Source organism: Chionomys nivalis, chromosome 8 (assembly GCF_950005125.1).
Source record: "Chionomys nivalis chromosome 8, mChiNiv1.1, whole genome shotgun sequence".
In the NCBI taxonomy this organism is placed as follows: Eukaryota; Metazoa; Chordata; class Mammalia; order Rodentia; family Cricetidae; genus Chionomys; species Chionomys nivalis.
Window position 1 is genome coordinate 74,037,613 of NC_080093.1, and position 20,299 is coordinate 74,057,911.

General features: G+C 46.6%; 1 protein-coding gene across 1 annotated transcript in view; it reads right to left on the reverse strand.

Annotated features, from left to right (window-relative positions):
* Nucleotides 1-20,299, reverse strand: part of Cacng3 (calcium voltage-gated channel auxiliary subunit gamma 3) — a 98,037-nt gene that overhangs the window by 6,618 nt on the left and 71,120 nt on the right. Inside the window, exons 2-3 of the mRNA XM_057778838.1 lie at nucleotides 8,505-8,588; nucleotides 967-1,107 (exon numbers count right to left, since the gene is read on the reverse strand). Coding sequence (XP_057634821.1) covers nucleotides 967-1,107; nucleotides 8,505-8,588 — 225 coding nt within the window. The remainder of the gene's footprint in view (nucleotides 1-966; nucleotides 1,108-8,504; nucleotides 8,589-20,299) is intronic.

Genomic DNA, 20,299 nt, shown 5'->3' on the forward strand with positions numbered 1-20,299 from the left:
ATATCTGCAAGGGACTTTCTAGGCTGTGTTAATTAAGGTAGGCAGACCCACCCTAAATGTGGAGGACACCATCCCATGGTCTGGGGTCCTGAACCAGCTATCTCTCCCTGCTTCCTGACTGTGGGCACAATGTGACCTGCTGTCTCATGGGCCTGCTGCCTTGCTTTCTTCACTGTGACAGGCTGTACCCTCACACTGTGAACGGGAAGAAACCCTTTCTTCTCCAGACAGCACTTTGTCGGGCACTTTGTCGCAGCACTGAGAAAAAAGGATGAATAAGCTTGCCGAGTTCTCTGCTTCTCTAAAGCCTTTCATCCAGTTGGTGTGGACCCGCCTGGAGCAGGGAGTGGTGGGAAGAGAGGGCAGAGACCTGCAAGGAATGGTGGGAACCGAGGAAGGAGAGGGAGGAGGAAGGTAAGATAAGGCAGAGAACTAGGGCTCGCTTCAGAAGGCAGTCACTCGTCTCCTGGTCACCCTGCACTTCCTGCTGCCCAGAGCTGCTGTGGATGGCTGAGGGGTCTTCCCCAAGGACATCTGGAACTATTGCTTTAGTTCCCACCATGAATGCTTGGGAGGATATGGGGACTCAAATGCTTAAAGGGCTGTGAACAGCAGTTGACTGGCGAGCAAATGTCTCGAAACTCTTCTCCCCGCCCCCATCTCCTCTCTCCCCCTTCCCCCTTCTCTCTCTTTCTCTAGGCTTCTTTCTTGCCTTTCCTTCCCTCTTCCCTCCTCTCCTCTCTCTTTGGAGTTCCACTCTGTGACCCAGGCTAGCCTGTAATTAGTGACTCAGCATCCACAGTGTTGGTTTTCTAGACATGCACCACCATGCTCGGCTGCCCTCTCTCTCTGTCCCTCTGTCTCAATAGACCCTTACATCCTATCCCCTCCATGTATTTTCTGTGTGTTGGCTCCGGCTTTGGTTTGTCGTCTGGGGAGATCTCATGGCCTAGGCAAGATGCTCACCTGCAGAGACGAAGAAGATGCCTGCGCTGAGGATGACGCTGTGCCTGCTGCGGTGGAACTCGCTGGCGGCCACACAGAGCCCCCCGAAGAACAGCAGTGTGACACTGAGGATAGGGAAGACGCTGGAGGCCCTCACAGCCCCTGCGGAGGGAAGGAGAGACAATTCAGGCTGTGCCCCAGTCAGACCCCTGCTGCGGTCGTTGGGTGTCTGCAAACCGGGCCGTGCAGAACAGGAGAGAAGTCCACACATCCCATAGGGGGTGTGAGACTGGTGCCAGTCACTCACGGCCCTGTGTTCGGGAGGCCCGGCGCTTGGCGGCGGACATCTTGAAGTCTAAGCAATGTTACCAGCTGCCTGCATTGTAAATTATATCTAGGTGCTTGGAGCCTAGACTCACACAGGGCCCACCTGCGGTGGGGTGTTGTTCTCTCCTGCCTCAGCCTAGTAGCCAGGTCACCCTTCGTCTCTGATGGGGGTCTGGGAGTGAACTCGGGGAGAATCAGACTTAGCTGGGAGCCCCAGATCCTTGGGCGAGGTTTCACTTACGTGGGAGGGTATTCCTGTGCCCGACAGAGGGCAACATTAAACAGTAATTATAAACAAACAATGGTAATAAAACCTGGCGGGCCGGGGGGTTGATTGAAAATCTTTTGGGTCTGTCCTTTGAGCCTAGAACTCAGGATCTTCGTTTTACACCTGGGCCGCAAATTATGCAGGCCGTCTTGAATGCAGGGATTCCTGTCAGCCCATTTGCAGCTCATCAAAATGCAGAATCTTAAACACCTGTATTTGCATAGTAAAGAGCCTGGCAATACCCATTCAAAGCCCATTTAGTCACAGAATGATTAAATGAATTTATGTATTCACTCAAGAAATATTTATTAAGCGCCTACTAGATGCCAGGCACCCTGCCAGGTGCCGGGGAAGCAGCAGTGGAAACACTTAAGGACCTTAAAGGCACAGCGCTGTCCTTGGAGGGGATGCTGGTCAGGAGATCCCTGGATCCCTGCTGTGAACCCGGTGGCTTCCTGGATCCTGGAGAGGCCTGAAGGATCCATGGCAGGAGTCGTACGATTCTAGCTAGAATAAAGGGCACACACGACCGAATCCTCAACTCTAGACGGGGTGCATCCTTATGAACCTTAGGGCACTGAAAATACTGTAGGTGCAGCAGGCATTGCCTACACTATGAGAGAACCTCACAGCGACACAGTACACCACTGAGTGTTGGCCGGCTCCCCTCAGCGGGCAGGCTGACTGGGAGCCATGACGGCTGCGGCCATACACCATGAGAGAATCATTAAACATATTGCGTGCGGGCTTAGGAACAGACCCAAGTTTGAAATGTGAAATGTGGCTCTACCGAGCTTATTTTGCTTTCAAACCGCTGTAGGCTTTGCAGGCCCCAATATGAAATGCCCCAAGTCAGGGACTGACTGTGTTTTCTGGCATTGGTGCGGGGCAGGAGAGCAGTTAGAGCATCCTGTATCTCACGCTACAGAAAGGAGCAAGCGCCTCTGTGTGGCTAATGACTGGTTTGTTCTAAGTTAATCTGCACACATACATTATTAATGGTCTGTTTGCTCTCACTCTCCGGGCCCCGTCAACCACCTGGAGGAGTAGAAAGAGCTGACTGGTGAGTGCTTGGGTCCAGATGCCCAGACAGATGATAACTGAGAGAGGCAGGGCCATCCCGGGAATGTGGAGACTGCCTGACCAGAGGGAGGAGCTTAAGCACTCAGGAGGGACTGTCTCATTCTCAACAGCAGCTCTGGCAGGAGAAGGTGTGAAGGTGGGCTAAGAGTGTCTTTTCGGGCCTCCAGAGTAAAGTTCCCCTTAAACAGTCAATGAAGGCAGCACAGCTTCCTCTGACTGCAGTAAGGTCAGGCCTGGACATAGAGCCGGAATGGACTCTGGACTCATCCGTATATAAAAAGTCGCGGGCCCCATCCTTAATGGGGTTTACGCTCTAGTAGAGACCACAGTCAGGGCCACACACATAGTTTGCAGGGCCTTGTGCAAAGTAAAACTAGGAGGCGTCTTGTTACACAGTTGTTTAAAAATTCAAGTGAGAAGGACTTTTCCTTGGGTTGGGCCCTGAGTGATTGACAGGATTGCAGGGATCCAGGTGAGAGCTGGCACGTGAACCAACGAAGGTAAGTAATTGAATTCAGGCAATGTTTTCTTCTGTTTCGAGACAGGGTTTCTATGTAGCTTTGGAGCCTGTCCTGGAACTAGCTCTTGTAGACCAAGCTGGCCTCGAACTCACAGAGATCCTCCTGCCTCCGCTTGGCCAGGCAATATTTTTCTATGTGGAGATATGAGCTGATGGCTCCCATGCGAGCCGTGAGGAGAAGATTCATGACCACCTGCCACGTTTGCTCTCAGTGGGCAGTGAATGGTGGCGTCTTACTGCTGCCTGCCTGCCAGAGGAACAGAATGGGGTGGCACAGGCAGGCATACAGCTTATTTTGACCCTGGGAGGTTCAGAGCTGAGTTCATGTCCCTCACAGTCACATGACTTAGCTCTAGCCACCTCCATTGTTCAGACCTAAAAGTCAAAACTCTTTCAAAATACTGTGACCAGTTTGGGTTAACCGGTTGAAGGGGCAGGGCCCAGGGGAGTGGGTTCTCTTAAGGTAGAAGAGATGGGAGCTTTCAGTATTTGCTTTAACATGTCTCAGGATGGAGGCCTGGGCAATCCGGGGTCCTGGATAGCTGTGTCCTTCCCACCCCTCTGTTCCCATGGTGACATTTTAGGAGGCTTTTTAAACTGCCTGAAAAACTGGTTGAAAAAGGAGAGGCATGGTGGGTGGGGGCCCTGGAGGAACAGGATTAGATCTGTCCCCCTGAGCTTATGGCTTGCCCTGGCTATCTTTCCTACTGCCCAGGACTATGTGGGGGTTAAAAGAATGAAAAATTAGTGGGTTTTTGTTTTGCTTTGACTTTTTTGTTTTGGCATGCTGAGGAATTTGCTTTAAAGTAGATGAAATGCCTTTTAAAAAGCAGGCCCAGCATCACGGTTCCTCTGATCTTGTATCAATCTCCCCCGCCTACCTTCATACCTCTGCTTCCAAATCCTAGCAGAGGTTTCCCGTGAGATTCTCTTATCTGTCGAAAATCTGGACCCACCAAAGGGGAAAGAATTACTCTGGCCTCTTCCTTGCGTTTCTATTACCTAAACTCATTCCACAGGAAGAGGACAGTCTGCTGACACACCTGGACAGACTTCTGTGTGTCAGCCATGGCTGCCTCTGCTTCCATTCCACGGAGAATCATTTACACCTCATTGTGTGCTCTGGTGTCAGAGTTTGTTCCGGGCCGTTGCATATTTAATAGGTCTGTTGGGTTTGAAGGAAAGCTATCTACTTTCTCCATTCCTCCTTCCCCAGTGGAATAAAGGAGTCTCTAGGTTTCTAAGTCATGTTAGGTCGGCATTCGCGCTCTGGTGACCTTCCAACATGATGTGTCCCCCGCCCATATCCACACACTTGCAAACCTCATCTCCAATTGAGTATGTTGATTACTAGTTCACTCCAGTAAAAACTTCAGAGCGTGCAGTGGAGATGGGTTCCCCTTCACCTTAGCTCTCAGAGCGGGTAGAGAGTATCCTCATGGTAATTTTGGTCCTTAGGTAGAATATGATCTCAGTGAAGTTGGCTCTGGCATCCTAAGTGTGGGGTGTAGCGCAATGGGTTCGATCCTGGGAGTAATTCATCAATAATTCCTAAAAGTTTTCATGTTTGATGTATAGGTTTGCAAATGGTCTTTTGTACTGGATACCACTAAAAATTGTGTGTGTGTGTGTGTATGTGCACATGTGCACATACGTGGGTGTTTTGTGGTCAGAAGATAATTTGTAGGAGTCAGTTTTCTCCTTCCACTGCGTGGATTCTGAGATGGAGCTCGGTTTGTCAAACTTGGAGCCAGGCCCCTTTAATCTCTGAGCTATATTGCCAGTCTGAACCAACCTTTAAAGAGACCATTTGCATTGTGAATTGGCAGGGTTTGCTTGAATATTCAATGTAATGAGTTTATTTGATTAAAAGATTTTTTTAATTAAAAAAATGATTAACCTTTGAAATGTGCCCCAAGGACATGTTCCCAGCATTGGAAGTGATAAGGTTGATTATAAAAGTGTATATTTGGACTGGCCTGGTGGCATAGGCCTGTTAGCCAAACTATTAAAGAGACTCAGGCAGGGAGAACACAAGTTTAAGGCCTGATTGGGCTACACGGTTACTTCAAGGTCACTCAGGGTAAATTAAGATCCTGTGGGAAAAAGAAAAGGAAAGAAAAAGAAAGAAAGAAAGAAAGAAAGAAAGAAAGAAAGAAAGAAAAGAAAAGAAAAGAAAAGAAAAGAAAAGAAAAGAAAAGAAAAGGCAAAGGGCTGGAGATAGCTCAGTGGCAAAGAGCTTCTCTTTGCCGATTATAAATGAGTCCCCTACCAGGCTGGCAGTGGTGGCTTACACCTTTGATACCAGCACTTGGGAGACAGAGACAGGAGGATGTCTGTGAGTTCAATGCCAGCTTGATCTACAGAGTAAATTCCAGGACAGCCAGAGTAATGCAGAGAAACCCTGTCTTGAAAAACAACAAAGGAGCCCCTCCATGCCCCGACACATACACCCCAAAGGTGTATGTGCTGTGTGTGGAAGCAGGGCTGTGACTGAGCCAGAAGAGAGCAGAGTTTCAGACAGCTTGGTCCAGAAAGCGTCTCTAAGACAGGAAACTGAGCTAGCTTCTTCTGGCAGAATGGTGGGTAGTGAACAATCCACACCTCAGAGATCCCTCTGCCTCCTGTAAAGCCATCTCTGGCTAGGAATGAACATCAACCAATCAGATTTGCCCTCATTTGCATGGTAGGGAATGCAGGGCAGGACATTGGTGATAGTGGCTTACCCTATCCCTATGCAAATGAATGAAGGCAGCTCCAAAATGAGATCCCACCCTCACCACAAGCAGTTCAGCATGTTATGCAGACAATTGTTGTCTTTCTGTCCTATCTGCAGCACACTAAATAAACTTGTTGTTTTTCTGCCCTGGTCTAAAGAGTGTCGGGTGTGTGTGTGTGTGTGTGTGCGCGCGTGCACACGTGTGCGGCTTGGCAACCCTCTCCCTTGAGAGTCAGAGGTAAGCTCAATTGAATGCAATTTCATCATTGGCAATAGAGTTGACTTTGCTGCCCTTCACGTCATGTTACGGGGAGTCTTCTGTCGACACAAACTGTGTCCCTCAAAATTCCTATGCTGGAGACTTGTCTAAAAATATGCTCATGGTATTTCTAGGTGGAGCTTTCGGGAGGTAACTGGGATTAGATAACTTCAGAGGGTTGGCTCTGATGTAGCCATTGGTGGCTTTAAGATAAAGGAGGGCAACTGGAGTTGACAGATTTGCTTGTCTTTCCATGTGATAACTTCTGCCACATTATAATACAGCAAAAAAAAAAAAAAAAAAAGCCCTTGTCATTGGCTGAGCAGACACCAGCACTATGTTTGTGGGCTTCCTGACTTCCAAAACTCAACCAAACAAGTTTTTCTTCTGTAATGCACAATTTTTTTTTTTTTTGAGACAGGGTTTCCCTGTGTAGTCCTGGCTATCCTAGAACTTGTTTTATAGACCAGGCTGGCCTCAAACTCACAGATCCACCTTCCTCCCAAGTGCTGGGATTAAAGCACCTGACTAGAAGTGTCTCTTCTCTCTGAATCACATCCACTCTGATATTCCATCGTAGCAACAGATATGGATTGCGGCACTCGGATGCAGGGCCTTGTCTTAGTGGGAGAGCATAAGTGGAGAGAGGGGCTGAGCAGCGGCATGCACCCATCCCTTTCTTATTTGCCCCTGTGGACGTCATGTGACCAACTGCCTTCACTTCCCGGCAGTGATGTACAGTAACTTGAACTGGGCGCTGCACTAACCCCTCCTGCCTAAGTTCCTTCTGAATCAGGATATTTCACTGCAGCAGCAGGAGAAGAGAGTGAGGCAGTCAGAGATTCTAAAATCCCTGGCAAGGAACCTGTGTGCTTGCAAAGGCCCGTGCTCAAACTTCTCCTGATTCTGAGACTGCTGGTGAAGCTGCTGTCAGGTGGCCTGAGGAGACTGGAGCACAGCAGCAGAAGACTCTCTCCCCAGAAGGAGGGGAAATGGTCAGAAAAACAATCGGGCGCTCCAGAGGATTTAAAATCAGCTTTGTGAATTGTAGAGGGAGAGCCACAGTTCTGTTTGGTCTCCAATAGTGCAGCTATAAAACTGGTCCTTCCAAGTACGGAAGAAAGATACGGATAAACAACAGGCATTCTGGGAAAATTCCATTGGTATTGGCTTCAAAGCTATTGTGTTTTGAGGGAGTCCAGTTGATATGCCATCCTCCATGTTTTAGATTCTCTCCCTCTTTCCAGCCCTCCCACTTCTTCTCTTCCTATCTTCCACTCTCCCCACACTGCTGGGGTGAATGCTAAGCATGTATTGTTCCCACTTTGACCCCCAAGATACTTGATGGCTGAGTCATAAACAAAGCCCGAATAAGACAATTTTTTGGAGGTTTCGCTTATAACCTCAGTTTAAACAACAATAATAAAAATTGTCTTAACCCTAACATTCCTAAACAGCAAATTAGACAATCCTTTGGAATTTTCCTTCTGCTTAGACTTGATACCTGTTGTTAATGAAATGGCAGTGACATCTCAAGCTAAGCTCCCTGTGCCTGGACCAGCTTAAGGCCCCATCTACATCTGACTCTGCTTTTTCTAATCCCATGAGACAGGCCAGAGGCGATGTACACCATCTCATGATTCCCTGCTGGCTTCAGGGCTGAATACACTACACATTCTCTCTTTTAATTTCTGTGACCTTGTCAGACTGATGACATAATTTCCATTTCAAAACAGATGAAGAAGGTTAACCTATTGAGCTAGCTGGCCCGAGGGCCAACCTCACTGGAAGGAAGTCAAATAGGGTCAAACCTTGGTCTATCGCATTCCAACCCCACAGGGCACCGGCTCTCCTGTGCTATGCTTGTAACAACCCATGCCACGTCCAGGTTATTGACCTTGGAAAATTCCTACAGAGACGCTGTCCATGTCCCAATAGGATTGGAAGTGCAGAGAAGTCAAAGGAGAGGTGAAGTTTGGTTCGTATTTACCGTGCCAGGCCTTGCCCTTGGGGACCTCACCCATTAGCACCTCGCCCATTAGCACATCACCCATTAGCACCTCGCCCATTAGCACATCACCCATCAGCACCTCGCCCATTAGCAGCTCAAATCACCAACTAAAGGAGGTGAAAACTGTACTGAACTGAAGAGAATTCCTTAGATTTTCTTCTAAGGAGACTAAAAAGAACCTTTCAATCCTGATACATCTGCTCTTTCTCCTTTCTATTTCTAGCTCATTGGAATGAAAGAAAGTTCGGCATCAGAGCCTTGGGAATGTATGTCTGCACTTTGAGTTAGATAATGAGCAGTGGGTAATGGCAGGAGACCCTTTCCTCATCCCCCCCACCACCTAGGGAGACTGGAGAGGCAAGGGGAACTTACGTAGAAGGTACTCTGCTGTGTCCTGTTCATAGTCTGCATCTTCAGGGAAATGGTCAATCTTCTTGCACACGCCTCGGAAAGCCCCTGTGAAGACAAACAGGGCCCTGAGCCAAGGGAAGAGCGCTACTGGGGCCCAGGCTGGCTGGTCAACTCCGTGTTGCATATCCTTTCCTGGTCATCAGAAGCTGTAGGAGGCCCAGCAGCTGGTTTAAGTAGGATGGAAAAAAAAGAAACTATTTGCTGTAGTTTGGACCTTGAATGTCCTTGGGAGGCCCATGCATTAAAAGACAGAACTGAGATTGGGAATAGAGTTGAGTGGTAGTGTGAGTTCCTAGCAGGCTCAGTTTCTAACACATGGACAGACACACACAGACACACATGCAGGCACACAGACACATACAGACACAGACAGACAGACACACATACAGACACACAGACACATATAGACACACACAGACACATGTACAGACAGACACACAGATACACAGACATGCACACGTGTGTGCGCTTTCCACCCCAGCTCTGCCATTTGCAGGAGGTGCTAGAACTTTTGATTCCAGGAACAGGAAACTAGGTCATTGGGTGCTTACCTTAGAAGGAGATTTTAGGAGCTTTGTTTCCTGTGTACCACAAAGAAAGCAGCTTTGCTCTCCCATGTCTTACCCAGTATAAATCACCATGTTCTGTCTCACCAAAACCCTCAAACAACAGAGCCAATTAACCATGCCCTGAAACCTCAGAATGAATGTTCTTCAATAAAGTTCTTTTCCTTAAGAGTTGATTTATGCCAGGCATTGTGGTACATATCTGTGATTCCAACTACATGGGAGGCACAAACAGTAGGGTTGCAGGTTCAAGACCTGTCCAGGATATGTAACAAGTTCAAGGCCAACTTGGGAGACTGGGCAAGACCTCCTCTCAAAATAAAAATGGAAAGTAAGGTGAGGGAGGTAGCCCAGTGGCAGAGTACTTGCCTAACATGCTCAAGGCCTACAACACACACACACACACACACACACACCCCTGAGTTTGCCTCAGGTATTTGTCATAGTGACCCACAGTTAACATATCAGCAGAGACAACAGATAATAAATACATTGAAAAAAAACCGGGCGGTGGTGGCGCACGCCTTTAATCCCAGCACTCGGGAGGCAGAGGCAGGCGGATCTCTGTGAGTTCGAGACCAGCCTGGTCTACAAGAGCTAGTTCCAGGACAGGCTCCAAAACCACAGAGAAACCCTGTCTCGAAAAACCAAAAAAAAAAAAAAACCTAAGAGATTGAAATACTTCACGTTTCAGATATCACATGCTAGAAGGACAAAGAACTAGGAAGCATGAGAGCATGGTGTGACAGTCTCTCCTATCCTGCCCCTTTGAGAGGGAAGAGGGAGGCAGACTGAAGATTTGCTTTATCTTCCCATTTGACAGACAGCAAATGAGAGTTTCCCTTTCAGTCACTTGGGTAAGCAAAGAACCAACATTCCAAACTAGGCATTTGGGAATAGTTTCCTGTCTCCGACCTGCCAATTCCGGCCACAGGTTCTTCCAGTCCTCCTCCCTCAGGAGAAGACAGTCACCCTCCCTCCATCCTCCCCACCCTCCCCACCCCCTAGTGGAGCTCATCCACTGAGACGCTGTCAGCGCTCTGCTTTCTTTTCTTTCTCCAGCATAAACTTGACTCAACTCATTGTGTGTGTTTGATAATCATTGTGGGTGTTTATTAACTAGCCAATTAACCAATCTCTGGGGCAGTTAACGACTCTGTCAGTTCTTATAAATGACAAACAATATTCAGAATGTCTCACAGCGCAGCATGAAATTATGCTTGCGTTTCCTCTTCCCTGTCTGCAAAGACAGAGGCAGGGAGGTGAGGGCAGTGTAGTGTAGAGTCTCAGGAAGAGCCAGGCGTGCTTCTCAGTGAGTCACTGTTAAATGAGAAATGGCCATCTATGAAATGGATATGTGTATGTAATTCTTGTGAAGCTTGGGCACATAACCATAATAGCTGTCACTTATTGTTTCTGGGGTGGAAAGATGGGTTAGTGGGTATAGTACTTGCTGCTAACCACGAGGATTTGTGCTCAGATCCCCAACAACAACAGAAAAAAAACCAGTGTGGTGGTGGTGATGTCTGCTCGTAATGAAAGTGCTGGCAGGAGAGACAGGAGAATCCTCAAGGTTTACTGACCAGACAGTCTACCTGAACTAATGAACTCTTGGTTTAGTGAGAGACCCTGTCTCAAAGAATAAGGTGGAGGGCTGGCAGATTGGTACAGTAGATAAATGTTTGCTGTACGATCTCAATGACCTGCATTTGGTGGAAGGAAAGAACAGACTCTACAAAGTTGTCCTCTCTCTCTCTCTCTCTCTCTCTCTCTCTCTCTCTCTCTCTCTCTCTCTCTCTCTCTCTCTCTCTTCCCCCTCCCTTTCCCTCTTTCTTCTCTCTCCTCCCTCCCTCTCTCTTTTTCCTCCCTCTCCCATCCCCCCCCCCACAGTGATGTTTTGTTTGTGCCATAATAAATAAAGCTCACTTGAAGCTCAGAGTGCAGAGCTAGCCACACAAGTTAGTCATAGAAACCAGGCAGTGGTGGCACACACCTTTAATCCCAGCACTCGGGAGGCAGAGGCAGACAGATCTCTGTGGGTTTAAGGCTACCCTGGGTTACAACAAGATTGAATCAGTCTAAAAGAGAAACAGAGTTCACACCTTTGATCCCAGCACTTGGGATCACAAGCTTTTGATCCCAACACTAGGGAGGTGGAGACAGGGGTGATATGGTTGGGCAGAGAGAGGAATATAAAGTGGGAGGAGACAGGAGCTCAGAGCATTCAGTCTGAGATTTGATTTGTGGAGACAGGATCTTATCCACTTTGGTCTGATAGAGGTAAAAGGTCTCTCTAGTAGCTCGCTGCTCTGCTTCTCTGATATTTCAGCTTTCACTCCCTAATATATGATTTCGGGTTTATATTATTAAACCTGTTAGAATTTGTCTCACACACACACACACACACACACACACACACACACACACTAATTTAAAAACAAATGGATGGGCTTGGCATGATGCCTTAATTTTAGCACTCTGAAGGCAGACACAGGCAGATCTCTGTGAATTTAAGGCCAGCTTGGTTTACTTAGTGAGTTCCAGGCCAGGCCAGCCAGAACTACATAATAATACCCTGATAAAAAAAAAAAAAGAAAAGAAAAGAAGCAATTAAAGAAGACACTCAGACACTCAACATTGACCTCTTGCCTCCACACATATAAACATGTGCACACATATGCACATACACCAACTCCTATCTTTGTATACACACACACACACACACACACACACACGTTTCCAATGGGCCAGGCACGTGGATGAAGCCCTCCACCCTGTGAGGCAAGGCTGTTAATGCTGATATTTCTGATGCAGCACTGAGGAAAACAAAGTGACTGGGGAGGCTTCAAAGCCTGAGTTTTCACCATTAGACTGTGAATGTCCATCCTTGCTGCGTCTACTATTCTTGTTCCTGTGATCATCTTATGACACTAAGAGCGCTATCTATTTAGCTCCTCACTACTCGCTACTGTGAGTAGGCTCCAAGCCAGCAGCATTTCACAGGAATTGCAATGAAATACGAAGACCGTATCTTTGGTTCTGATTCTTTGCCCACCTGGCAAAGAATAGACTCAGAATCCAGAAAAAGATCCAGGAGAGAGAACTCAGGAAAATCTTGGAAGGAAAAACAAATAATAACCTTTCTTCTAACCTTGAAGAAAAGACATTAATTTTATTCTTCTCTTTTAGAACTTCATCCTCATGCACCTGTTTGTTGAGCATGTTGTCTTGACGTAAAGACCTATGCATCAGTCTTCGGGGTTAGTGAGTCATGGGGGCTCTAAGTTTATCAGAGGGTTAATCCTCTGGTGGGTTTATAGCTGAACAGGTTCTGGAAACGGTAAAAGATGGAGGAAGTGGGTCTTTGGAGATGTGCATGCCCAAAATCTTGTCCTTAGCCCCAACTCTCTCTCTTTTCTTCTTGTTTGTAGCAGCTGCTATACTGGAAGATGAGTTGTCTGCTTTGCCATCACGATTCCTCATCACAAGCTAAAAAACAGTGGGTTCAGACCGAAGCTTTTCATACTGTGAGCCAAACGAACCATGTCTCAAGCGTTTTGTCTTAGCAATGGATAGTGTCCTAACCTGGAGCTAGGAAGATGGCCCAGTGGGTAAAGTGTTTGCTGCACAAGCGTGGAGACCTGAGTTTAGATCTCTAGCACCCATGGAAAAATCAGGTGTGGCATCGCATATCTCTCACCTCAATGTTAGGGTGAGGGCAGATCCTGGGGACTTGCTGGGCAGTCAGGCTAGCAAGCTCTGGTTCAGTGAGAAACCCTGCCTCAAAAATGAGATGGAGTACATGAGAAGAAAACACCTAAAGTTGGCTGCTAGCCTCTATACATGCTTGCCAATACAAATTCACACACATGCACGCACACACACACATACACACACACACACACACACACACACACACACACACACACCTGATGTCTGAAGTTTCTGTCCTGCCCAGTCCTTCAGCTGTTAAGTCCCAAAGAATCACACAGAGGTCTACATTAATTATAAAAGGATTGGCCCATTAGCTCAGGCTTCTTATTAACTAGTTCTTATAACTTACATTAGCCCATAATTCTTATCTGTGTTAGCCACGTGGCTTGGTACCCTTTTTGGCGAGGCAGTCACATCTTGCTTGCTCTGTGTCTGGCTTCCTCTGTGTTTGGGTGACAACTGCAGCTGACTGTTTTCTCTTCCCAGAATTCTCCTATTCTCGTCGCCTCGCCTTTACTTTCTTCCTGGCTACTGGCTGATCAGCGTTTATTTAAAATACAAGTGACAGGGTACAAATCATTGTCCCCCAGCACCCCCCCTTTTTTTTTTAAAAAAAAGAACAAACAAACAAGAACTCTAAATTGAATCTCCTTTGTATAGCTTTGTCCAGAATATTACCCACAACATTTTGTAACCAACACTCTAAACAAAGACAAATATCCATAATCCATTTTTTGGGAATATGGATGTAGTTTTCCAGAATACTTCCTGCTGATCAGGAGTGCTGATAATCTTAAGTGGAACTAAAGCAAATTTTGAATTATGGTCAAGCCCTGAATGGAATATTCTGTGAGGCTTGATCATCTCAGGCAGCAGTCTTGAATCTGTCCTGAATGTAGAACTCAGACATCTGGGCTATCTGCTCCTATCAGAGATTTCTCAGGGGGGTCTTCCTTGATCAAACCTGATTTTTCTTAACCAGGAATGAATCCACAGCCTCACATTTCCTGTGGAAACAAATGCAAAACTTCTCCAAAGTAACATATCTTTTGACTTCAATTTTGAAGTCAAGACATTTTCAAAATACATATGTTGGGTTAATCCAGCAACATTTATATTCAAATGTCTTTTAGCAGCTGTTGCTCCTTCCTCAGCCATCAAACCATTTAAAGACAACACAATAGCATACAATGTCCAGATTCTCTGTGTATTTTTCATCTTTGTGCGGCTTTATTTTAAACTTTATTTCTTTTATTTTTAGTTTTAATTTTAGCTTTTATGAGACTAGGTTTCTCTGTGTATCTTTGGCTGTCCTAGCAACATTCACTCTGTAGACCAGGGTGTCCTTGAACTTACAGAGATCTGCCCGCCTCTGTCTCCAAGAAACTTCAGACAACACATACACACTCACAGAGAGAACCTATGCACACACAAATTGACTGGATAATGTCCCGAGAAGTAACGCCTGTTGCACAGTTACTAGAGCCCATGAACCATTTGAAGTAATATACACTTTACAGCATTCAAAGCACACCATTTTGTGATCACGTTAACAGAAGAAGCACCTGAAGAAGTTAAGGTGAGTGTGTTGTCACACCAGTGAGCTGTTCTTGTGGTTTCCGAAGTTGAACGTCCTCAGAACCTGCTGTGACTCTTGCTTTCTTCAGTGGTTTTAGAAGTGGGAGCAGAATACTTTGCCAGGTGACTTAGTGACAGTTTTGTGGTCATCCCTTGCTATCTGTAGTGGCCATGGGGTGCACCAGTGGTTTTCTTACCAGCTATGCTTCTTCCATGAAACAGGCCAGGGCCCCTGGACAGAGCAAGGGGCTTTGAGAGTAACTTCACCTCTCTGTGAGCTGTTTTATGCATCCTACAGAAGACTGCATAGGAAGAAACATTTCGGGGAAGACGGAATGGGGACTCTAGAAACAGGCCACTCAGGACCACTGTGTGGATTAGCAGGTGCCAGGATGCCTGCTTTTGCTCATGAAATAGACTGCTCGAGGTGATCTAGGCCACATGAAACTGATACCTAGAATCAGGAAGCACCAGTGACTCTTGGAAACACACTAGCCAGATTTTTAGTGTGTGTGTGTGCATATATATATATGCATGTGTGTGAGTGTGTGTGTATGTGCCTACATATGAGTGTAAGTGAGCCTGCACATGTGTGTATTTGTATCCTCAGTTGCTGTCTGCTTTAAAGAAGATTTTATTTTACTTATGAATCATGTGTCTGTATGTAGATATGCGCATGTGAGTACAAGCGCCCCCAGAAGCCAGAGGCCTTGCATTCCCCAGCTGCCTGATGTGGATGCTGAGAACCAAACTCCGTAAGAGAGGTTTTGTGCCCTTAACTCCTGAGTTATTTCCCCAATCCCCATTCTCTCTCTCTCTGCAGATACAGGGTTTCTCATTGGCCTGGGAGCTCACGCTGACAGGCCAGCAAATACCAGAGATCCTCTTTCTTCTCTCTACATCCCAGTTCTCATATCACAAGTCATGTGGCACCACCTAGCCTGACTTTTTCACATACCTTCTGGGGATCAAACTTAGATCCTCATGTTTGTCTACCAAAGACAGTATCAACTAAGCTATCTCTCCAACCCTGGCATCCAAAAGTTTTTATTTTAATTTTATGTGTATGGGTGTTTTCTCTACATGTATGTCTGTGAGTCACTTACGTGTCTGGTGCCGAAAAGAGGCCAGGAGAGAATGTCAGATCCCCTGGAACAGGAGTTACTGATGGTTATGAGTTTTCTTGTGTTCTGTGGATCCTGGGTGTTGAACCTGGGTCCTCTGGAAAAGTAGTCAGTTCTCTTAACTGCAGAACCATCTCTCCAGCCCTGGCAGTGAGCTTAAAGACCAGAACTGGTTCACTATTTGATCTCCTATGTTTTATCAGCCAGAAATGGTGTTTGACTGTTTAGATGATTGAGGGGAAAAAAAATCTAAAGAAGAACAGAATTTTATAACATGTGGTGAATAAAGTTTTATTGAAACACAGCTCCAGTGCTGGCTCTCATACTGCTGTGGCAGATATGAGTGCTTGTGACAGATAGTCCAGCAGGAAATATTTCTGTCTCTCTAAGAAAGACTCTGCTGAGCTCTTCCTGGTCCAGTAACTTCTGCTCTCTAAGGAGAAAGGTGGGAATTAAAAATGAGTTTGGGTAGTGGTGTGTGTGTCTACGTGTGGTATATGTGCTCGTGGATGCATATGTGGAAGTCAGAGGACACTGGGTGACCTGATCTCCACGAACCTGGAGGCAGGCTGGAGGGGAGCAAGTCCCTGTGGTCTCCCTGTATCCGCTGTCCCCCCATCACTGGGTAACAGGCACTACGGCTCCACTGGGCCCTTTGTGTGTGCAGGGGACTAAGTGGCATCCTCACGCTTGTGCAGCATGCACTCTCACCTACTTGTCCATCTCCTTTGCCCAGAGGCCTTTCAGAAATTTGGGGAACAAAAGGTTTTGTTTTGCGATTTTTTTTTGTTTTCCTTTAACCTGCATTATTTAATCGCGTATTGTGCTCTATTAAACACTGAACATGTTTGCTGCAGCTTAAAACTCAGGATAGTTCACATGGAAACCAGATTTTTCAGGTTTTCTTTAAACATGAGTTCCTTATCACTTCCGTGTGACAACCAATCCGCGCAGGCAGACATTAGCCTGGGCATGAGTTCACCAGTTGGCCAGAATCCCCATTTGGCCCCATGGTGCGCCCATGTTCCTGCAGACATATAGTCCTGCTATCTCTGAATGCAAGCAGACTAAGTAAGAGGGCTGTCTTTAGAGTCGCATCTTGGTATCAACTTCAGATCAATCGTCCACTAGTTGCAGTTCTCTGTGAGTTACTTCTCTTGCCTTGCCTCCGGGGAGATGATAAACGCGATGCCATGGGGCTGTTCTGGTGCGGACAGGGTACCGTCAGCACCCAGCGCTGCTCTCAGAGCTCTCATGCATCTTTCAATCAGGCAAATGCCTCAGGCGCTTAGCACAGCTCTTGGCACACACTTAAAACCTCAATAAATCAAACCGACTACTATCATTGGTTTTGGCAAATACTCTAGGATGAGAAGAGACAGATTGGTGACATGGTGTGATTTTGAAAAGCAAAGCATTACAAAAGGGAAGGGTGTCAGGGATTTCCCCACGGAAGACTCCACACTGATCGTAAAGCTCTTGGCACCCCAACCCCAAACACTTGTTGTAAAGTGCGGTTGGCCATCCGTATCAGCAGCATATTGCTCACCCCCAGAAATATCTACCAGTTATTGTTTTCATATCTCCTCCATGCAGCTCCCCCCCCCCCCCTTGACTTCACATGAGGCGATTTAACAGGGTTGGGACCACATACACTCCTTTACTTACATTTTCCTGTGACTATTTCCCCCTATCAGTAAATTTTTTTGAGACTCTGTTTTGCTATGTAGTCGTACTGGCCTTGAACTTGTGATCCTCCTGCCTCAGCTTCTGAGTGCTAGAATTACAGGTATGAGCTTTTAAAACCATTCTTGTTAAGAAGAATAAAGGTATTTTAAGGAAAGACCCTTGAACCTCTCCTTTTAGTTATGAGACTATTGAAACAACGGACCCCAAGGGAATGGAATTTCCCCAGGAGTCTCCTGTTGGGAGAGGGACAAGGCTAGGCCCTGGTGGCAGCCAGAGGAAGAACTTGTCTCCTTAGAGACTTTATCCAGTTCTGGCAATTTGTCGGGGTGCCCCACAGGAGAAGCTGGAGCCTACACAAGGATAGGTTGGTGACTGGTTGGGAACATCTTGTGACCAGAACTGCTTTGATAGGCAGATCTCTTACCCTCCACTTAAGCCTAAACCTCTTGTCAGGACCCCGGATACAGACTAAGGAGGGTCACTGAACCTCGTCACTTGTTCCTCTCCTCAGTGTGCACACCGAATAGATCTTTCTCTGGTTTGTACTATCACTTGTCTCCTTAATGGCCTACCAAGGTCAGATGGCTGAGCCTAGCTTGTTCCGACACTGGTGCTCAGGCTCCGCTCTTAGCAACTCCAGTAACCTCACCGTGCAAGGCACTATATTAATGCAGCTTTTCCAAAAGAGGATGAGTGTGATTTACCTACATACTGCAAACAAGCGGAAGATAGAAATGTTAAAAACATTCAGATTGTAAGGATCAAGTCAGGATATGAACTCAGCACTATCCTAGTTCAGCTTCAAGCTGGAACTCTGAGGAAGAGAGGCTGCAAAGACAGTGAAGAGAACCAAGATCTGACAGCTGAGGGTAAGAAGTGAGGGGACTCCAGTAACCAGGCAGTTGCGACACCTGGGGTATAAGAGGCAGTGGATTGGAGGATCCTGGGAAGAGCTTCTGAGTGGAAGGAACGATTTCCCGAGCTGTTGAGATGTCATGGTGGAGACTGTTTTTTTTTATTTTTTATTTTATTTTTTTTTTAATTTTTATTTATTTATTTATTTTTTACAGTGGTTTCAGTTTCATTCTGCGAGAAGAAGATTGTCCCAGGAACTCGACTTTGACTGAGACAATGGAACCTTTCCTTCACGGGTGGGAACAGTGTATATGCTTAGGCCATCATGTCTCGTGAAGGGCAGGCCCTTGAAGCAGTCCACGAGCGCCAAGACGAGGAGAAGGATGCTTGTTATTGTCTCTGTTAGTTACCGCAGCCCCATGGACTCTACTCAGCACAAAGACTGAGCTATCAGCAAGGGGGAGGAGACAGAATAAAGACACCATTTTCCCAGGTGACAGAATTAGCCTATTCAGGAAGCTGAAAGCAATTTTCTCAGGAAAAAAAAAAAAACTGGAATGAATGAAAGGGCTTCAGAAAGGTTCTTTGTGTTTTAAACAAGATATCAAGCCACACGACAAAGCTACAATAATTAAGTCCTCGTGGCACGCTGAGCATCTTTAAGAATAATTCTTAAATGCATAGACATCCTAAAAAATAAGCAGCCTTTTATCTCGTATTTAGATAATCTCTGCTAAATTAAAAGAACATATGTGACATATGGTTCAAATGGTATAGAAAGGATTTGGAGTAAGCAACCCCCTTCCTCTCACTCTCTCACACACAATTATCTCCCCGGTAACTCAGTAAAATGAGTTTTGTTAAGCGAATGCCGAGCGAAATCATGTCTAAGCTGCGAACTGAAGGTTAATTAGAAGCTAATCAAAGGGGGTGGTTTCTTCAAGCGGGTGGGGGGAGGGGTCTGGTGTGATGCTGATAGAATCCAGGAGGGAGGACTGGTTTGGGAGTTCAGAGTCACTGCAGGTTGTGGGGTCAGCTGAGGTTGAACTGTGGAATAGACCCAGAGTGCATGGGTGAGAGAGGATGGGAGAGGAGGTGGACTTGGGGAAGGAGCTATGTGTGAGAACTGGGCTACAAAGGTTGATTTCAGGTTCTGGGGATTCCCTGGTGGTCAAGACAAAGAGGATGCTGGTCCTCAGACCTGAGATACTCACTGAGAATCTTAACCAGGCAGTTAGTGAACAAGATCATGAAATTTTGATAACTGGGCATAGCACTAAGTTGCCTTCCAGTGCGTATCCTTTCACACAAAGATCTGTGTGGTGCTTACTCTCATTGGAGAAGCTTCTCACCGCAGAGGACGGAGGTTAACGCTGAGACAATGGCTCGTCAACGTGCCTTGTTACCCTCCTGAGTTCTCCGCCTCTTTCTGGTGGTCCTTCTCCTTTCCCCAGATAAGTACAGATTCTGCCCATGAGAGGAAATGTGCCCTTTGTCTTTCTGAGTCAGGCTTATTTTGCTTAACATGATGGTTTCCGGTTCCATCCATGCCTTAGGGTTCCTGTCGCTGTGATGAAACACCATGGAGGAAAGGGCTTACTTGGCTTCCATATCACTGCAGTGCCTCAAGCAGGGCAGGAACTTGGAGTCAGGAGCTGTTGCAGAGGCCGTGGAGTGGCCTGCTTACTGGCTTGCTCCCCATGCCTTGCTCAGTTTGCTTATCAAGCCCAGGACTACCAGTCAAAGGATGGGACCACTCACAATGGTCTGGGCCCTCCCCATCAATCACTAATTAAGAAAGTGTCCTACAGCCTGATCCTATGGAGGTGTTTTCTTAATTGAGGTTCCCTCCTTTCAGGTACCTCTAAATTATGTCAAGTTGACATAAAACTAGTCAGCACAATCCATTTTTTTGAAAACGACATAGTTTCTTTTTTATGTCTAATTAAAATTCAGATGTATATCTGAATTGCATATGAGTGTGTATGTGTGTGTGTTGCTGGGAATCAAACCCAGAGTCTTGTGCACACAAGGCAAGTGCTCTACCACTATATTGCATCCTTGGTATGTCTGTAGTTCTGTATTTGAAGGAGGCAGATGATGGTGGCGATCATGGGTAAGGTGGTGGGGCCGTTGGTGGCAATCATGGGTAAGGTGGTGGGGCAGTTGGTGGCAATCATGGGCAAGGTGGTGGGGCCGTTGGTGACAATCATGGGCAAGGGCACAATGT